General features: G+C 40.3%; 1 protein-coding gene across 7 annotated transcripts in view; it reads right to left on the bottom strand.

Moving 5' to 3' along the window:
• The window catches only part of LOC121960380 (dnaJ homolog subfamily C member 13), a 40,226-nt gene that overhangs the window by 22,282 nt on the left and 1,114 nt on the right, over positions 1-16,830 (bottom strand). For 6 of the 7 annotated variants that reach the window (XM_042510040.1, XM_042510042.1, XM_042510043.1 and 3 more), the window contains exons 2-9: positions 14,070-14,150; positions 5,196-5,271; positions 3,248-3,397; positions 2,249-2,290; positions 1,953-2,153; positions 1,642-1,848; positions 505-600; positions 171-262 (exon numbers count right to left, since the gene is read on the bottom strand). In XM_042510040.1, the coding sequence (XP_042365974.1) occupies positions 171-262; positions 505-600; positions 1,642-1,848; positions 1,953-2,153; positions 2,249-2,290; positions 3,248-3,397; positions 5,196-5,271; positions 14,070-14,137 (932 nt within the window). In that variant the 5' untranslated portion in view covers positions 14,138-14,150. Of the gene's footprint in view, positions 1-170; positions 263-504; positions 601-1,641; positions 1,849-1,952; positions 2,154-2,248; positions 2,291-3,247; positions 3,398-5,195; positions 5,272-14,069; positions 14,151-14,831; positions 14,889-16,830 lie in introns of all 7 variants that reach the window. The other variant, XM_042510041.1, reaches the window with a different exon arrangement.

Raw genomic sequence — 16,830 nt, 5'->3', positions numbered from 1 at the left:
ACAGTGAGCACACGATAACAGGAAGTAGTTAAGGCTATGCAGCAGACATACGTACGTTATCTTGTAAATAAGGTCAACAGTCCAAAAAACTTCCAAACATTTGAAAAACCAACAGAGCCTGCAGTGTTACTACGAACACGACGACAGGTGCATGCGTTTCGTGTGTGTACCTTTCTGTGGAGGAGAACTTTCTGATCTGACCTCTGATGAATTCAACTGTAAACACCTGAGGGTTGTCTACGTCACAGATGAGCGCAAATACCTGCAGGGTGATGAGACAGAGAGAGGGTGAGGGAAGAGTTTACTCGTATCACACAGACTCAAGTGCTTTCATCCAAGCTGTTAACTCGCAGTGATGCAGTTCATACATAATGAAACAAAGACAGGCAGTTCAATTAACATTATCTTCATGGGAGTAAAACAACTACACAGAACAAAATGTTTCAGAGTGTACACATTTCAGCCTGAAATTTTTATGACTTGATGTTGTCTCTGAGAGCTCACCTCTCCAAAGGGTTTGATAGTGACTATGTTGTATGAAGCCGGATCTCTCTCGACTAGACACGTCTCTGTCAGAGCCAGAATACGCTTAACAGGCTCCTAAAAAAAGACAAACATAAGTCATAATACCAACAAAACTGATTAAATATGTCTGCGCTTCAAGCAAGAACTGATAAATACAAATTAAGAGCAGAAGCAGGAACTGAAATAGATGACTCATTCATCAAAGAGTAATATACATGCATACTACATTAGAGGTGAAGATCTGCGTTACGAATTCGCTTCTGCATCACTATGCAACATTCGGATTCGCAGAGCAAAGAAAGCATGGTGCAAAACTCAAAGCTGATAGTTTTACAATCCTCAGGCTTTTAGGGACTCAAATCCTGTGCTGATAACACTATAAAGTTTTCTTAACCCTTTAATACCTGAGCAATGGCTTGATTTCTTTCAGAAACATGGAAAGAAGGCAATGAGTGACCTGGAAGAAGTGTTTAAAAAAATATAATTCTAAAACACAATTTTAAATATTATAATTTAATTTTGATATGTAATTTTTCCCTAGCTTTTTTCACTATTATTCTCAAAATCTGCTAATTTCTTGCAATTTGTGTGACATTTCTTACCAAGTTGCTCTTTGCCTTTTCCCATGTTTTTGAAAGAAATAAAACCAAAGGGTTTAAAGGGTTAAATATTTATAAAAGGCACCTGAAAGCAGCAAGAGATGTCACTCCAGGTTTCAAAGGGTTAAACCTTATTTACAGGGGACTAGTATTACCAGGGGACCTCATGAGAGAAACACATCCCTGTTTACACAGAATAAGTTACTGAGAGTCTTGACATCATATCCGGAGGACAATGTCAGTAAATTTGACAAAAAGAAAGACTTCATTTATCCCGTGAGAATGCACCACACAAAAATGTAGATATGGGGGGATGATTTCTAAATAACATGAAGTCTCATGATAATACTAGTCTGGTTTGAAAAGGGATTCAGTGCATCAAACATATCAGAAAAGAGAATTGCACATATTCTGAGTAGGCCATCTTAGCAATCCATTGTTCTGGTGGGTCCCTCGACTTCACTGTGAGAAATCATTCAGCACTGAGAGGAACAAAGAGAAGCAGCAGCTTTCTAACCGAGTGTCGAGGGGTGATCTTCTGCACCACGAACTCGGCCAGTGAAGTGATGCTCTCGTCTGAGCTGTACTTCCCCAACCTGTCCACCGAGAAACCCTCAAAGGTCAGCGCCTCCTTCCTCAGCCGTAACGTAATACCAATGAAGTTCCCAGCATGCTCTATGGCGCTGCGGATGATGTCATCCCGGTGCTCCGAGGCAAACAGATGCTGAGAGATAGAGGCAAAAGGAAATGTTAGGACAAGAGGTAACAGACGCACTGAAGCATACACACAGACAGAAACACACACACACACACTCTATGAACGCGTACCAGCCTGCTGAAGCCTCCATAGAGGATGCAGAACCCTCCCTGGTAATCAGAGACCTCAACGAAACCCTCTACGTTACGGTAGTCGTAGGAACACACAACCCGGTTGGTGTGTGGGTCGATCTGGTCGATGCCACCCGGTGTCACCTCTAAACTCACGGGCTTCCGTGTGTCACTCCAGTGATGCTTGTAGCAGTTGTAACGCTGAATGAGTTCAGACACAAGAATATTTTGATGTCACCACATGAGCAAACATGCACTCAAATGGATAAGTTTTCTTTAAAGATCTCAGTACTCACCCTGCCGGTTATTTTTCCCTCTGAAAACTCTGTTCTGAATCTCTGCGAATAGAAAATAAAGAAATGAAAGGATTAACATGTTAGTATAAACTACAGGGTTCCCACACATTTTCATGGACAAAATTTCAAAACTTTTCCGTGTCTTTTCAACGCCCCTTAATAGCACTTTTTTTCTTCTTGTCCCACTTGCACAGCGTTTTACAAACCCACTGGATTAAAACTCTATTTAAACATAATTTTAGGTAGCTTGTGAAGAGAAAGACTTCTATTTTTTCATCTAGATTTCATGAAAATTATAACTGTTTGCAAATAAACTAAAAATACTAAAATATATATATTTTTAAAAAAAGGTTGGGACGAAAAAACCATCACAAGTTGATGACTTAGCCGTTATGTTAATTTTCATGGAGGGTTACTGACGAAAAATACACAACAAAAAACACACAACAAAATTTCCATAAAGTTGTGCAAAACTTTCAATGTTATTTACTAATTCCATGACCTTCCAGGCCTGGAAAACATTATTATAAAATTCCAGTTTTTTCCCAGGTAACCATGCAACTAGCTGTTAAATAATCCTTGTGTAACATTTATTAAGTGTTGTCTGCAGTGCAGAATTAAAAATGCATTTAGTTAGCTCTGTGGGGAAATACCTATCTTCCTCCTCCTTCTCACTGTTTCAAAGAAACCTCAGCATGATGACTTTATTTCTACACAGCAACAAACAGTCTGCTGATTCATGTTTGTGATAAACACCTACAGTGAGTCAAAGGGCCTGTGATTTGCAAGCCCTGCAATCCCAGACTCTGCATCATACGTTAAGTGACTTAGCTGCGATTCTTTTTAAGACAACACAGCAAAATGTGCAGCTGTGACGCCAATAGGAAGTGTGGATCAGCCACATCACGCAACACTTCTGAGACCCTCTTAATAAAAACTGTATGTGCACTTGGTCTGTTTAGTCATGGTGAGTGATGGCAGTGGAGTGTTTGTCCTCACCAGTGCTTCTGTGAGCAGCTCCGTCCGGTGCTCTGTTGAAAACTTGAGCGTTTCGGACTTCTTGCCGCTGCCTTTACGGAATGTGAGGTTGAACTCTGTTCCCTGACCTTTTCCTACCGGGCCGATGCCGCAGATGTCTCCATAAGGCCACTGGTACCACAGAAAGCAACAACACAGAGATAAACACACTGTTAAAGTCACAGACAAGCAGTTTGAACATGAAAAAGATGATACGGTACTTAACGTCTACCTCTTTTTTAGTTTACAAGCAGTATACAGACATTTTATACATTATTCATTACACATAATATATGGTTATATTGTAAATGGATTCAAGTGTTTATTAATGTATTTGTTAAAAACTGTTACTCCTCCTGTGGGCACAAAGTGGAGGCTGGTATATGAAGAGATAATAAATGACAATATAGTAAAACACTGTTGGAATATTATAAAATATGTCTTCATAAGTTTCAATTGCTAACAATTACTGTGCATTAATAAACACTTAAAATGTCTTAAAAATCAGCCATGTACAACAACATTATGATGAATAATAAAGGTTCATATAGTGCTTATGAAATCTAAATAGGGGGCTCAAAAGGAAAGTGTTGCAAATGTTATATTTACTACAGCTAAAGCTGGGCTAGGAAGTTTTATTTCGGCGTCATTGCGCAAAAATCCCATAATAGCGTTTTAGCATATAGTAATTCAAGTGGATGGAGATAAAACTGGACTTCTGAACCTACTCTTGGTTCTGTTTTTAGGTTTGAGAAATTCTAACCAGAGATGGGAGAGGTTGTTCCTATCGGCTGTTCTACACAAAGTTCTTGTTTTGGGGGCGCACGATATTATTGGTGCGTCATTTGAATCGGCCAGTATTGGCTTTAAAATAAAGTACTGGTATCAGCAAACATGCTGATTTCTGTCAGTATGACAAACCAATATAAAAAATATTTTAAAAAAAGACAGATAAACTTTTTAAAAAGAGAGTCTAGAAGATCCTGACAAGAGACTAAACAAAACGTGTCAATATCAACAAAGCATCTCAGAGACAAAATGCTGCCGATAGTATAGCCTTCTGCTAATGGGAGCCAAAGGCTCACAGCTGCAGCCTCATGTTTACAGTTATGGCCACAGTTACCCAAATCTAGCTATCGCAACCCCCGGTCCAGGGAACGGACAGCCCCGACTCTTGGCCAGATCAACTAACATTTTATTCCTGCATTTCCGCAGCTGCTGGCACTGGGGGGGTTTGCACTTACCGAATTCGAACCACTGTAGCTGCCTACCGACGCTCTACAGCTGCTGCCCACTTTAGCGGAGCAAGGCGGAGGACCGTGAGGTCGCTACATTATTAGCTATCTAATTCTTGTCTCATTTGTGGTCTGATGAATAGAGAAAGAGAGTAAGCTGAGCAAGTGCACTAAGAGCCACTCTATGATAAAAAAAGATTAAATAAATAAGTGTATGGGACACACTGGGTTACTGTATGAAGCTCATGCATACGCCAGATGGTCATCTGGTAGATGGGGCTTAGTATAGAGAGGGGAGTTTTTTAAATTTCTTCCATTTTTTTGTCTTTTCATGATTTCTGCCAACCCCAGCTTTACCTTATTACTTAAAAATGACTATGATGCTACTTTCTGCCGTTTCTTGACTGAGGGGGTTAGTGAGGGACGTCTCTTATGAGTACTGACTCTGACATGTTTCATGTTCTAATCAGCACACAGACATGCTGCTACATGAAAGCCTTCTGTAATCAAAGGCTGTGCACAAGAAGTTAAAAATACCGCCTTTCAGCTTTTAGCGAGAGAGCAAATGGATTTTCAATAGTCACATGGATCCAAGAACATCCCACAAGCGCCTGTGAAGCACCGATAGCCGCAGCAGAGCAGCAGCCCCTGAATGACAGTGGAGCTCCTGTTCGACAGGCTGCACACACACTGACCTGATTTGTTACTTCTAGCGTAGTAGGGTTGTAAGTGGTAATGCCATGCGTCCCCACTGAGAAGACTCGCTTGTACCTGGAACACAGAGATGGGATGAGTCAGAAACACAGCCTACCCATCGCAAACCACACATGGCAGCAACACCCACAGCAGCACGGGCAGTCACATAACATTAGCAGCGAATGCGGGAGAGTGGCTGAATGTGTGGCGGTTTTTTAAACACATTGGGGGTTAACTGAAGCATATATCAGAGATCCGGTAAGCCCTGATTACACTGAACATCACTCTATTAACTGGTAATTACAAGACTTCCAATGTGTCCAATATGGCTGGGCATGTTGTGATATCCTTAGGCTATATCTCGATATACAATATCTATCTGGATTTTTTTTTTTTTTTTTTTTTTTTAAGATATTTTTTGGGCGTTTTCGCCTTTAATTAATAGGACAGCACAAGTGTGAAAGGGGGAGAGAGAGAGGGGATGACATGCAGCAAAGGGCCGAGGCCGGAGTCGAACCTGCAGCCGCTGCAGTGAGGACACAGCCTCTACACATGGGACGCCCGCTCCATCCACTGAGCCACCAGGTGCCCCAATATCTGGATATTTTTAAATCTCCTCAAAAGCACTATTAATGCAAGAACTTAAAGGCAGAATTGAACATTAAATTTTTATTTAACTATTTTTTTACCAAATTCCCTCTTTGATGTGACAATATTGTGGTAGTGAACATTGGTACTTTAGAAAATATTCATGAGTAATGTAGATATAATGACTAAGTGGCTAAAGGCAAGTATTAAAACAAGTAGAACTGTCTCATATGCTGAGAGAAGTACATTAATTTATTGTAATGCAACCTTTAAAATCAGGAAAAAACTTTTTTTTCTATATCACAACATAATATGATGTATAATATCCAATATCTAACACAATATATAATGTCATATCTCAACAGGATATAATATCATTGCAATGCCCTAGCTCCACACATACCTCATTACATCAATACAGCATCATTATATGTGCAGTATGGTGTGAGAGGAAAAGGGCGGTTTGTAGCCCTCCGTATGCGAATGATGAGTCAAGGACGGTTGACATCACTGAGACTCAGTTAACGGATGATATCATCCACGTACAAGTTTATCATGTCAGTTTCCAGACATTTTTATGAGGTAATGGTTGAGATAAAGGACAGACGGGGTGAAAAGATGGTGAGAAAAGATTACGAACTGCCACTTTTAAGCCGCGATAGCCAGTCGTCTGCATGCAGAGTCTCTAACGTGTTGAAATGGGTATCATAAGGATTTTCTCTTCTTAGCTTTGATGAAAAAATTAGGAAAAGATTCAACAGGAAACAACAAGTATGGTCAGCTGGATAAAAGTGAGGAAGGAAGCTCCTTTTTTCACAAAGTTGTTCAAACAAACACAAATTTTTGATTAGAAAATTTTTTTATCAAACATTCATTTGGCGCTTACTCTGCAGTAACTCTGACAGACCCTAAATCCTTCACACCGAACCTTTTAAATGTAGCGTGAAGTCTTACGATTCAGTTTAGTCATGTAATACCACGCTGAAACAATGCAACCGTGATTTTAAAATATTAACTTCAGCCTTTACTATTAGGAAATTTTCAATTTATTGTATGTATTTACCACATTAGGCCTCTTAGTGACTTTAAAATGAGGGGTCACAACTTAATCGAACGTTAACAGTTTGTTAATGAGTCACTATTTGTGTCAGAAACACCAATTCATCAAAACCGTTATGAGAGTGGGGCTTTGTCACGTAGTAGGAAGGAAGTGTGAAATTTTTGGCCAATCTTTTTGCATGTTACGCTGACTTTGTGTGCGTGTGTGTGTGTGTGTGTGTGTGTCAGTGTGTGTGAGCAGGCAGGATCACTGTGTGGTTTGCCAACAGTTTCAATTGACATTTACGCCCAATTCATAACATACTGCCTGCTGTTTGATTTGAAAATGGGTCACTTAAGGTTTCTGGTTATGTAAAAACAAGATTTTTAAACGTTTAAACAATGAGTCTGTTTTAGTGTTAACACTAAGGCTGGTAGTAGTGGTGGTTTCTTGCATGTGGTATACATGTACAGTACGTTCATCTATGAACAGCATGTTCTTTTAGCACCTCTACAGCAGTTATTATCCTGCAGTGCAAACTGAACATGCTGACTTGGCGCCTTTCTGTCTTGCACATCCTCATTAGGTTCGGACAACATTAAGAGGTCCCTTGAAGATACAAGCTCATCCTATCAAAAAGTAGAGTAAAAGGAAGTCAAACTGAGAGGACACTTCCGTATAATGCGTTCGGACTTGTGTACAGAGTGCATGACTAACATAAACAGACAGGTCAGGCAGTGGCCTGAGGCGAGTGGAGTATTAGGTCCTTCCCACAGTCACTCCTTCCCTTTTCACAACTATACTATGTCACATATTGTTTGTGTACCTTCCCATTAGAAGCCCATACAATTCACTATGGTTGAAGCATTTAATCTCACACTGAGGTGACATCTGTCTTGGGCCACTGTGTCTGCAACCACGACTCTGTCCCGATCTCAGCGTGCTGTCTCTCTGTCTGTCTTGACCTTGGTGTTAAGTGGCCGGTTTAACTGGGTGTCAGCGCAAACTTAGTTAATTATTCATTCTCTGTAGGCTGTTTTTCTCCTCCCTTAATTCTGTCTTAGCACAAAGGCAATATCAAATCCTCGCCGGCTTGTTTTAGTCATTTTATCCATTTGCTTGTGTTCTATTACTATCATTATTTTTATTTTAATTATTATTATTATTTGTCTTAATGTCATTAATGTAATCTTAGTCAACTTAACTATTTTACATTTTTTCTTGTCTAATTTTGTATAACATGGGCTGTCTGGGGGGGGGGTGTTTCTGTGTTTTGTATTGTTTGGGTTATAAAAAAAAATCAATAAAATGTGTTCAAAAAAAAAAAAATCCTCGCCGGCTAGTGTGTGTGTGTGTTTGTAAGGCTAATAATGCATCATTTTAACTTTTTTTTAACTGTACTTTCTTTGTGACTATTTTTTGCATTTGCATTGGAAATTTAACAGTTGTGATGCGTTTTTGTTGTACATCAGTGAGTGTCCACTTTAAGCAGTCTTTTTGTTTCTTTTCCAATAAACACTTAATTTCAAAGATTTAGTAGATACAGTATTTAAACATAATCAAAGCTTGCACAATAGCATGAAGATGATTGTGAAAAACATTCCTTTTAAAGATAATCACACAGACTGTTAAAAATGGACTGATTTTCTGGCTGAAGCATGCCAATTACAGCATAAAAAGAAATGCTAAGTGCTTTTCGAGCCAACTTCATAACCAAGTGATGCAGTGATAATTACAGAGGAGGTGCTAGAGCTTTATCTATAGCAGCAAAATTCACCTGCTAAAATAAAATAATGCCTGTGTGTAGGAAGGTGAGACAAGATTAAAATGAATATTGAGTAAATTAGTAGCTACATTTTTTATAATATGTAGAGACACTAGGAATTTAAATGACCTACTGGGGTTTTTACATGTTTTGGCTGTAACAAATCACATATACTTCATTTTACAACTTATGCTGCTGTGGTTCAGATTTTCATTCATACAAAGATATGAAAATCAGCTGAGCAGAGACTTCATGTGTTAGACAAGCAGCATGTCTCCTTACAGCAATCAGCCAAAACATTAAAACCACTGACAGATGAAGGGAATAACATTGATTATCTTGTTACAATATAATGTTCTGCTGGGAAACCTTTAGTTGTGGCATTAATGTGGAAACTAATTGAAATGCATCATCCAAGTACCCCTCTCGTAGCAATGGCACTCTTCCACCCAACAGGACAATTTGCAAAGCCGCACTGAAAAAAACTGCTCAGGAATGCCCCAAGAAAGGTCAAGCATCCATTGGATGTGGTGGCACCCCTCGACAGGTCACAGGCTCCACCATGGATCTGACCTGTCGAGGCATAAACACAGAACCTCTGAGGGTGTCTGGCACCTGAGTGTTTGCAGGGGATCCTGGGCTGCAAGGTGGGGTACCAGCACATCCCACAGATGCTCAATCAGATACGGATCTGGGAAATTTAGAGCCCAGGTCGACGCCTTGAGCTCTTTGAAATGTTCCTCGGGTCATTACTGAGCAGTTTTTGCAGCGTGGCATGGCGATTTTTAAAAAAAGATTTTTTATTCTTTATTCTGACAGCTATAATGTGAAAGGGGAGAAAGAGAGGGGGGATTACATGCAGCAATGGGCCAAAAGTGGAGCCCTCAGCCGCTGCATCAAGGATATAGTTTTTGTACATGGGCGCCCGCTCTACCAGGTGACCTACTGGGCGCCCTGGGATGATGCATTTTTCTGATGGGAGGGCCATTGCTGTTCCCATGAGGGGTTGTACATCGTCCAAAACGAGGTTTGTATGGTTTATGCGTGTAAAGTAGCCTCCACATGAATACCATGACCTAATATTTTCCAGCAGAACATTGCATTTTAATAAGATGATCAATGTTATTCACTTCACCTCTCCGTGATTTAAATGCTCTGGTTGGTCAGTGTCACGTTGACTTTCATACAGAACGGTAACCAATGGAAACTATAATGGTAGTAGGACAAAATTCAAACAGGTACAGTTTGCAGCGTAAATAGAGTGAGAGTTATAAGGTTACTCTTCTTTCAGTTGTATCGTACAGTTTGTCTTCAGAGCTTTCCTTCCACTTTAAGGGTTTCATAATGTATCACATTAAGCAACTTCCTGTATCTGACTAACCCTCTTAACTGCCTCTTCTCTTTAAACAAGATTTCTCACAGAGAGGACTGAGATGAAGATTAGTTTGACCATATAAAAGACTAGGACGACACTACATAATCCCCTATATGAGACTGAACAAACACTGGATTTCAGAGCTGCAAATAGTGATTAAAGGACGGCTGAATGTGAACAGACTCTCTGAATAATGATGGGAATAACTAAAAAAATACATGATTAGATAGAATAAAAGGAACAAAAGAGAGTTGCAGCACATTTTATGTAGTGTTTACGCAAAACAGCTTGTGAAAAATAAAAAAATATAGCTGGAGAATCTGTAGCTTCCTAATTGTTGCGGAACAACGACAAATTCGAAAAGCTTCAAAAAGATTTATGCATATTCATGCTTTGAAGAAGTGTGCTGTGCTTGAAAACCCTTGAATGACACAGAAAGCTCTCAGACAATCACTTTGTGTCAAAAATCATGAAAATGCCTTTCATTTGCAGAACACATGCACACACAGACAAATCTAATATTCTCCACAAGTTAGAGTCTCAAGACTTGAATTAAACATGATCATGGGCACAGAGAGAGGGAAATGTAGCTGCACTCAAGCAAAACTACAGCAGTTAGGATTTGTTTTAATGTTAACTACTATGGAAAAGTGTCTCAGAGAATAACTTAGTCTCTCAAACATCCACTGATTTTCACTAATTTGATTATGTCACCATACAATCTGAAATGCTAAGAAATGCTTGTTTTAGACATGTGAGAGGGAATCCGGACAGAAAATAGGGGAGACTACAAAGCAACACCGCTTCATAATGGCTTTTTAATTTCCCCCTCAACTCCCTGCAGAACAGATGACAGATATTCTCCCGTCTGCCGACCAATCTGCCACAGTCCAATTATTAAACATTTGACAAAAAGACGTTTGAGCATTCCTGCCAAACTTACGACTAGGAGCTGAAGCCTCTTTTGTTCATGCATTTTAATTTAACTAAAGCTAGACTTTCTATAGGGGCATTCAGAGAAAAATATCCTTTATACAAAGAGCAGGACTTAAAGAAGCTGGCACATCAAGGAGATGCTGAATGCTGTCTAACATACTCAAAATTCACGTAACAGAAGTACTTTTAATACACTGCCAAAAGGGGAATGCTAATCACAGATGAGTCTAATTAAAGTTTACTTTTGGGAACGTGTTCTGTATTCACAGCGGAGAGCTCATCTCATCTGTGTCACTGTTTCATACCCACATGAACCTGTGCCTACCTGAGACGGTTTCATTTGTCTAACATAAAGCCAAGATCAATCCAACCTGGTATATTTTGTTTTACTATGTTGTTTTCATGTGCCAAAAAATAAGTTTGGATGGTATGTTTTTTCTAGAACTCAACTGGTTTATAAAAATCAAACCGGATGTTTAGTTTGCATGATACTACCCACTGAAGGCAAAAGTAGGCCACAGTATATTAGGCTGGTATAAAGCAAGATGAAAGAGGATATCCTGACATGAAGCCTTCTCTTTCTGTTTGCCTGAAGCTTTGTGCGCGTTGTACTCTCTTTATTCAGCAAACGGGCAGATGAAGCGGTTCTACTGAACTGCATTTGACTCATTCATTTGAGGCTGCTGTCTGTAGTTATGCTTCATTGTTAAACTAAAGGGTTACATTACACAAGCACCAAATAGTTTCACTTTCATGTCTCTCTGCTCTCTCATCTTTCTGTCTCTTTCTCTTCAGTTTAATGACCTTCAAATAATAAAATCAATAAATTAAGTTTCCATCCCTGACAGAGATGCGTGTTCACCAAAGCCGGGCAGCGTGTGACCCGTGTTCAACCTCGGTTATAGAACCAGATCAGCCAACATGTGTCAACCCAATCAGATCGTCCATCAGTGCAAGTTTAAAGAGAAGTTCACAACAAAATCAAAAATGAATATTTTTCCTCTTAACAGTAGTCCTGTTTATCAATCTATATTGTTTTGGTGTGAGTTGCTGAGTGCTGGAAAAATTGGCCGTAGATGTGTCTGGCTTTTCTCCAATATAATGTAACTAGATGGCACACAGCTTTTGGTACTCAAAAGCAGCAAAAATTACGATTGAAAAACGTCTCTTTCCAGATATCACGACCCCGTTAATCAAGATAATCTGCAGATCTTGTTGTGAGCAGTTTCATGTAGGAACTATTTTCTTTCTACCTTCCAACCGTGTCACCACGCAGCAGGTAGCATGCATCAGCTGCTCGCTCACCTGGCACCAAAGAGCTACCTAACATCACAGCAGCGCTGGAGGATGCCATTTATGTTTTTATCTTGTGCTGTAATGAACACGAGCCTCCTTTCCATGAATGCACGCTTCTTTTTGCACGATGATACAGCTGGCGGATGAATTTTGGTGGAAAAGAAAATAGTTCTTACATGACATAGCTCAAGGTCTGCGGATTATCTTAAGTAACCGAGTCATGATTTCTGGTTAGAGACGTCGCTGTTGAGTTTTCCAAATTTATTTTTGTGAGTTTTGAGCACCACAAGCCAAGTGCCATCTAGTTCCATTGCGTTGGAGAGAGAGCAGACATCTCAGTGATAACATTCGGCTCACATCCAAACAATCTAGACTGATAAACAGCACTAAAGATAAATCTAAAAAAAAAGGTGTATTTTGTATTTTGGAGTGAACTGTCACTTTAAGCTGTGTCTCTGAGTGGGGTACCCACCTCCAGCGTACACCACACACACATCAACACTCGTCTCTGACGGACACTTCAGGAAGCATTAGCAGGATGAAGCTCTGATGATGGCTAATGCTCTGCAGCCCTGCTTAAGTTACAAAAGTCAATGGCGGGCCTTAATGGGACAAAGACACTTAGAAAGCAGGTATTGGTAATGTGATCCCACCGGCTCACTGCTCAGACTGGAGCTTGTCCATCATTTAGTTTTGAGGGCCACCAGCTACATCAAGTCCCGTCTAGTTTTAGACCTTTCTTGGCTTACGTCTGCAATTTAACTACACTATAATCTATAATATGAAAACAGATACCTCCTGCACTAGATAATCATGGACCAAGCAAACAGTTTTACATCATAGATGCAGTATGTTGGCCTTTTTCTCCTGTAATGTACTGCAACAATTCAGGGCAATTTTATACGTCAAAACATGTTCAAATAAAGTTAGTATGATAAAAGCTTCCCCTAAGACACACTGCACACAAATGTACACACACTCCCTTCCTGTTATAGGTCCATTGCCGCATATACAAAAATTATCAGCATGTAATATTTCTAAAAAATGCTGGTGAAAGTGAAAAATATAATTCCTGCTTTTCATGACTTTGCATACATTCAATATATAAATGTCAGTACATGACAGTGTTTCCCACAAAATTAAAATCTATGTGTGGCAGTGGCTGACTTGAGTGTGTGTCCCTTTTTTATTATTTTGTGTCCCCTCTCTAAATTTGAATGTTTTGTGGGTCTGTGAATGCAGCACAGGCATTCATGGATTCTTTTTTTAATCTGCAGCAGTTTAATGAGTTTGAGTTATGGAGTGAATAGTTGATTTGTGGATGGATGAGAGGAGCAGAAACACTGTGCCTAGCTGTCTGCTGCACCGTCTGTGCCCAGTGTATGCTCTGCACTCCAAGAGTGTGGTGCTATCAATAACCAAACCTTATATACAGTATATTCCAACAGTGATTCTAATGAATGGTCCAGCTCCAAAAATCTAAATCTAAACATGAAAGCAGATGGCGGGCCGTCACAAATAAACAAATGTGCGGGAAATCCTGCGTGGATGTCATCTTGCTTAACACTAGTTCTGTGCTGTGTTCAGGTTCAGTATCTGTGTCTTTGGGCCAAATTTTATAAGTTAGTGCAGCTCTACAAAACACACCTCATTAGTGCTGATCGGTGACTGCTGACAGTGGTATGCAGACCTCCTATTCATGGCTTAGACAAGGAAGCCGACACAATTGAAGCACTGAGTCAGGATTTAAGAATTTACAAGGTTATAAAGGGAGAAGTTTAAGTTGATGTTGCCTTGTACACCAATACAAAGAAGATGTGGAGGAGACAATGCCACAAGCCTTGAAATCCAATCGGTGGTGTTAAAAAACTTACTTTCCCCTCCAGGAGTGTTTGGTGGTGTAGAAACAGGCCAGGTCTTTGTTTTCTTTGACGACATTCATCTTTCCACAGGACCTACAAACGAGAAAAAAAGTTATGAGTTATGAGTCGGAGCAAAACGTAAGCAAACAAGAAAAGCTCTCAGAAAATAAATAGTTGGAAGAGAAAGCGTTTCATTTTCAGTTCAATAGTAGAGGGAAAGAACCGATGGCTTTTCATGTCAGCTCTATAAGAAGTCACCTCCACCTTCACAAGTCATTACGACATCAACTTCATGCACACATTCCCATATATTGCACACACTTCACACAGTCATTCAACATTTTGCGGCTTAAAGGAGACTCCCACATGACACTCCCTCAGCTTCAGAACTAATATTGAGTAAACAGTGATTATCCATCGACAGAGAGTAGCCCTAGCTCCGTGACTGACTGATTCTTCACCGTCATAAGCTCAGCTATGAGCCGAAGAATCAATGCAGCTGGCTGCACATGACTTCCAATTTACTATAAACCGTAGACCGTGACATCCTCACTCTCAGTCATGTGTGCATTTCATGGTTTACTTTGAAAAGAGGCCAACGTACAGGGAAACCATTTTCTAATTTGGCCCAATATTGAGAGGGCAATTGCGCATTGTAAATTTCTATCCAATACAAGTTCTTGTATCTGCCGTTGACAGGCTTTGATTGTTAATGAAAGTGTTTGACAACATTATGGAAAGGACCTGACAGAGAAATTCAATGTTTTTCTTTACCTTTCGCTGGTCTGATTGTTAGTGAGAAGTCTTGTCCTGAAATCTCCCGAGGGCTGACTTGTTGCAGGAAAAACAACAGTGGAAATGTTAGTGAGAGCTGGAGAGAGGAGTGCCGGGAAGAGTTTGTGGCGTCGGAGTCCAGAAAGCGTAGCTTAATGTTAACTGAAAGACTTTCAGTGTTACAGCTGAATATTTAGCTTTTTTCGACCAGGTGGAAAAGCCAGTGAGAGTTCAAAGCGCGACCTCTTCTAGAGCGAGACTTGGTTACACACAGACCGGATCGGCGAAAGCTAAGGAAAAATGTTTGTTTTCGCCGTGGCGTCTTTTCAGAAATGTTGTGAGACACTTGGAGTAACAATCTGAGCCTGTCAATGGCAAAAACAAGCATTTCTAGTGGACATAAATTGACGATGCAAAATTGCCCGTAGGGATTACACTGCTGCCTGTTATTCAGCGGCCCCTTCCAATATTGGATGAATTTCAAAAACTGTTGCCTCCATCAGTCACAAAAAAAAACATGGGAAAAATACCCAAGTTTCCCCTTTGAAAAACCACAACCTGCTTTGCAAAACAGAGAGAAAATAAAGTGCTTTCAATCCAGCCTCATATCAAAGGCCCAAAAAATCAACACAACAGTGCACCAGCTGAGCATGTGTCAATAAATTCTGGTGCAAAGCCAGTGTGGCCTATTGATCGTTTTGGATAAACAGGAGTAAGGCCACGTCTTAGTGTTAAGGCCCACCGCATTGTTTGATTGAAAATGCTTTCTAATTTAACTTTAAGAGAGCCATATGCTCTCAATTCTGGATAACATATTAACTAGGATCCGTGTTCTTGTCACTAAATCCGAACAGTTTCGTTTTCCAAGTAGGAGAAACCACAAAGCACCAGTGGGATGGTAAAGACTCAAGAGTGGAGCTTTGTGACAAACTGTTTTAAACAAATTAAAGGCATCAAAGACAAAAGCTTTAAACAGAGCAGAATCGAGTAAACTGAGGGAATAACGGCCTCTTCTAGCCTCAGTGCAATAATTTGCTGGCGGCTGCATTGTGACAAGAGGAACCTGTGTCAGCACTCTACCAGGATCCTGGAAAAATCTGACTCCAGTTTTCCTTCCTCTCCATTCCAGCGTGCCACTAAAGCATGGGACAGCAAAATAACCCCAAAATGATGGAATCAACCATTCACCAAGTGGGACAATTGTCTGGTGTTCAGAGAGCGCAGGGTGGAAATCATGCTGCTGTCAGGTGCCACACCACTAGACGAGGACCTTTAAAAAAAAAAAAAAAAAACTAGCCAGTGTCGGCGTCTCAATAATTGATGCCTGTGCTGGAGAAACAAAGGTGCAAGGAACAGTCCAGAGCCAAGTTTTGCATCAACAGTTTTTTTCATTCATGGGGCTGCATAATGAATCTAATCCGAAGCAGGGGGCTGATGAAATGCACAATGGGAGATGTTTGCAGCAAGCAGTGCACAGCAGCGTGCGCTTTGCTGCTGCAGAGGGCAGTGCCGCTTTTTTATTATATTACTGAGTTGAGAGCACCTTGACGAGTGTAAAAAAAGACCAAGGCGGATTCCAGGATTGGGTCATGTGATTACCCCTCCCACCACTTTCTGCCAGTATGCAGATCAATAGCAAATTATTTGTGGGCTATCCTTGACAGTAAGAAAAAAGGCAAAGCTAAACAGGAGGACACTTAAGTAAAGATATAAAAAAAGAAAGTAGGCCCGAAGCAAAGCACACAACATTTACATGATAACTTGTTTTAGACAGGTCTCACAACTTTTCGGAAACTTTAACAAACACGGTTTTCTGATCACAGCTGTGACAGTCAGGGCAGTGTACACGGGTGCACTGCTAAAAGGATATAAAACCTCTAAATGGAGGAGATCTGAACAACAACAGCGCCTTACTGACCAGCAAGAATGCAGCCACAGGTTATTCTGTAAGTGTCAGGACAATTAATATGTAATGCTGTGTAAACAGCTGTTTTACTCT

Source organism: Plectropomus leopardus, chromosome 21 (genome assembly GCF_008729295.1).
Source record: "Plectropomus leopardus isolate mb chromosome 21, YSFRI_Pleo_2.0, whole genome shotgun sequence".
Classification (NCBI taxonomy): domain Eukaryota; kingdom Metazoa; phylum Chordata; class Actinopteri; order Perciformes; family Serranidae; genus Plectropomus; species Plectropomus leopardus.
Note: the sequence above shows the minus strand (reverse complement) of the source record. Positions and strands in the feature narration are given on the sequence as shown.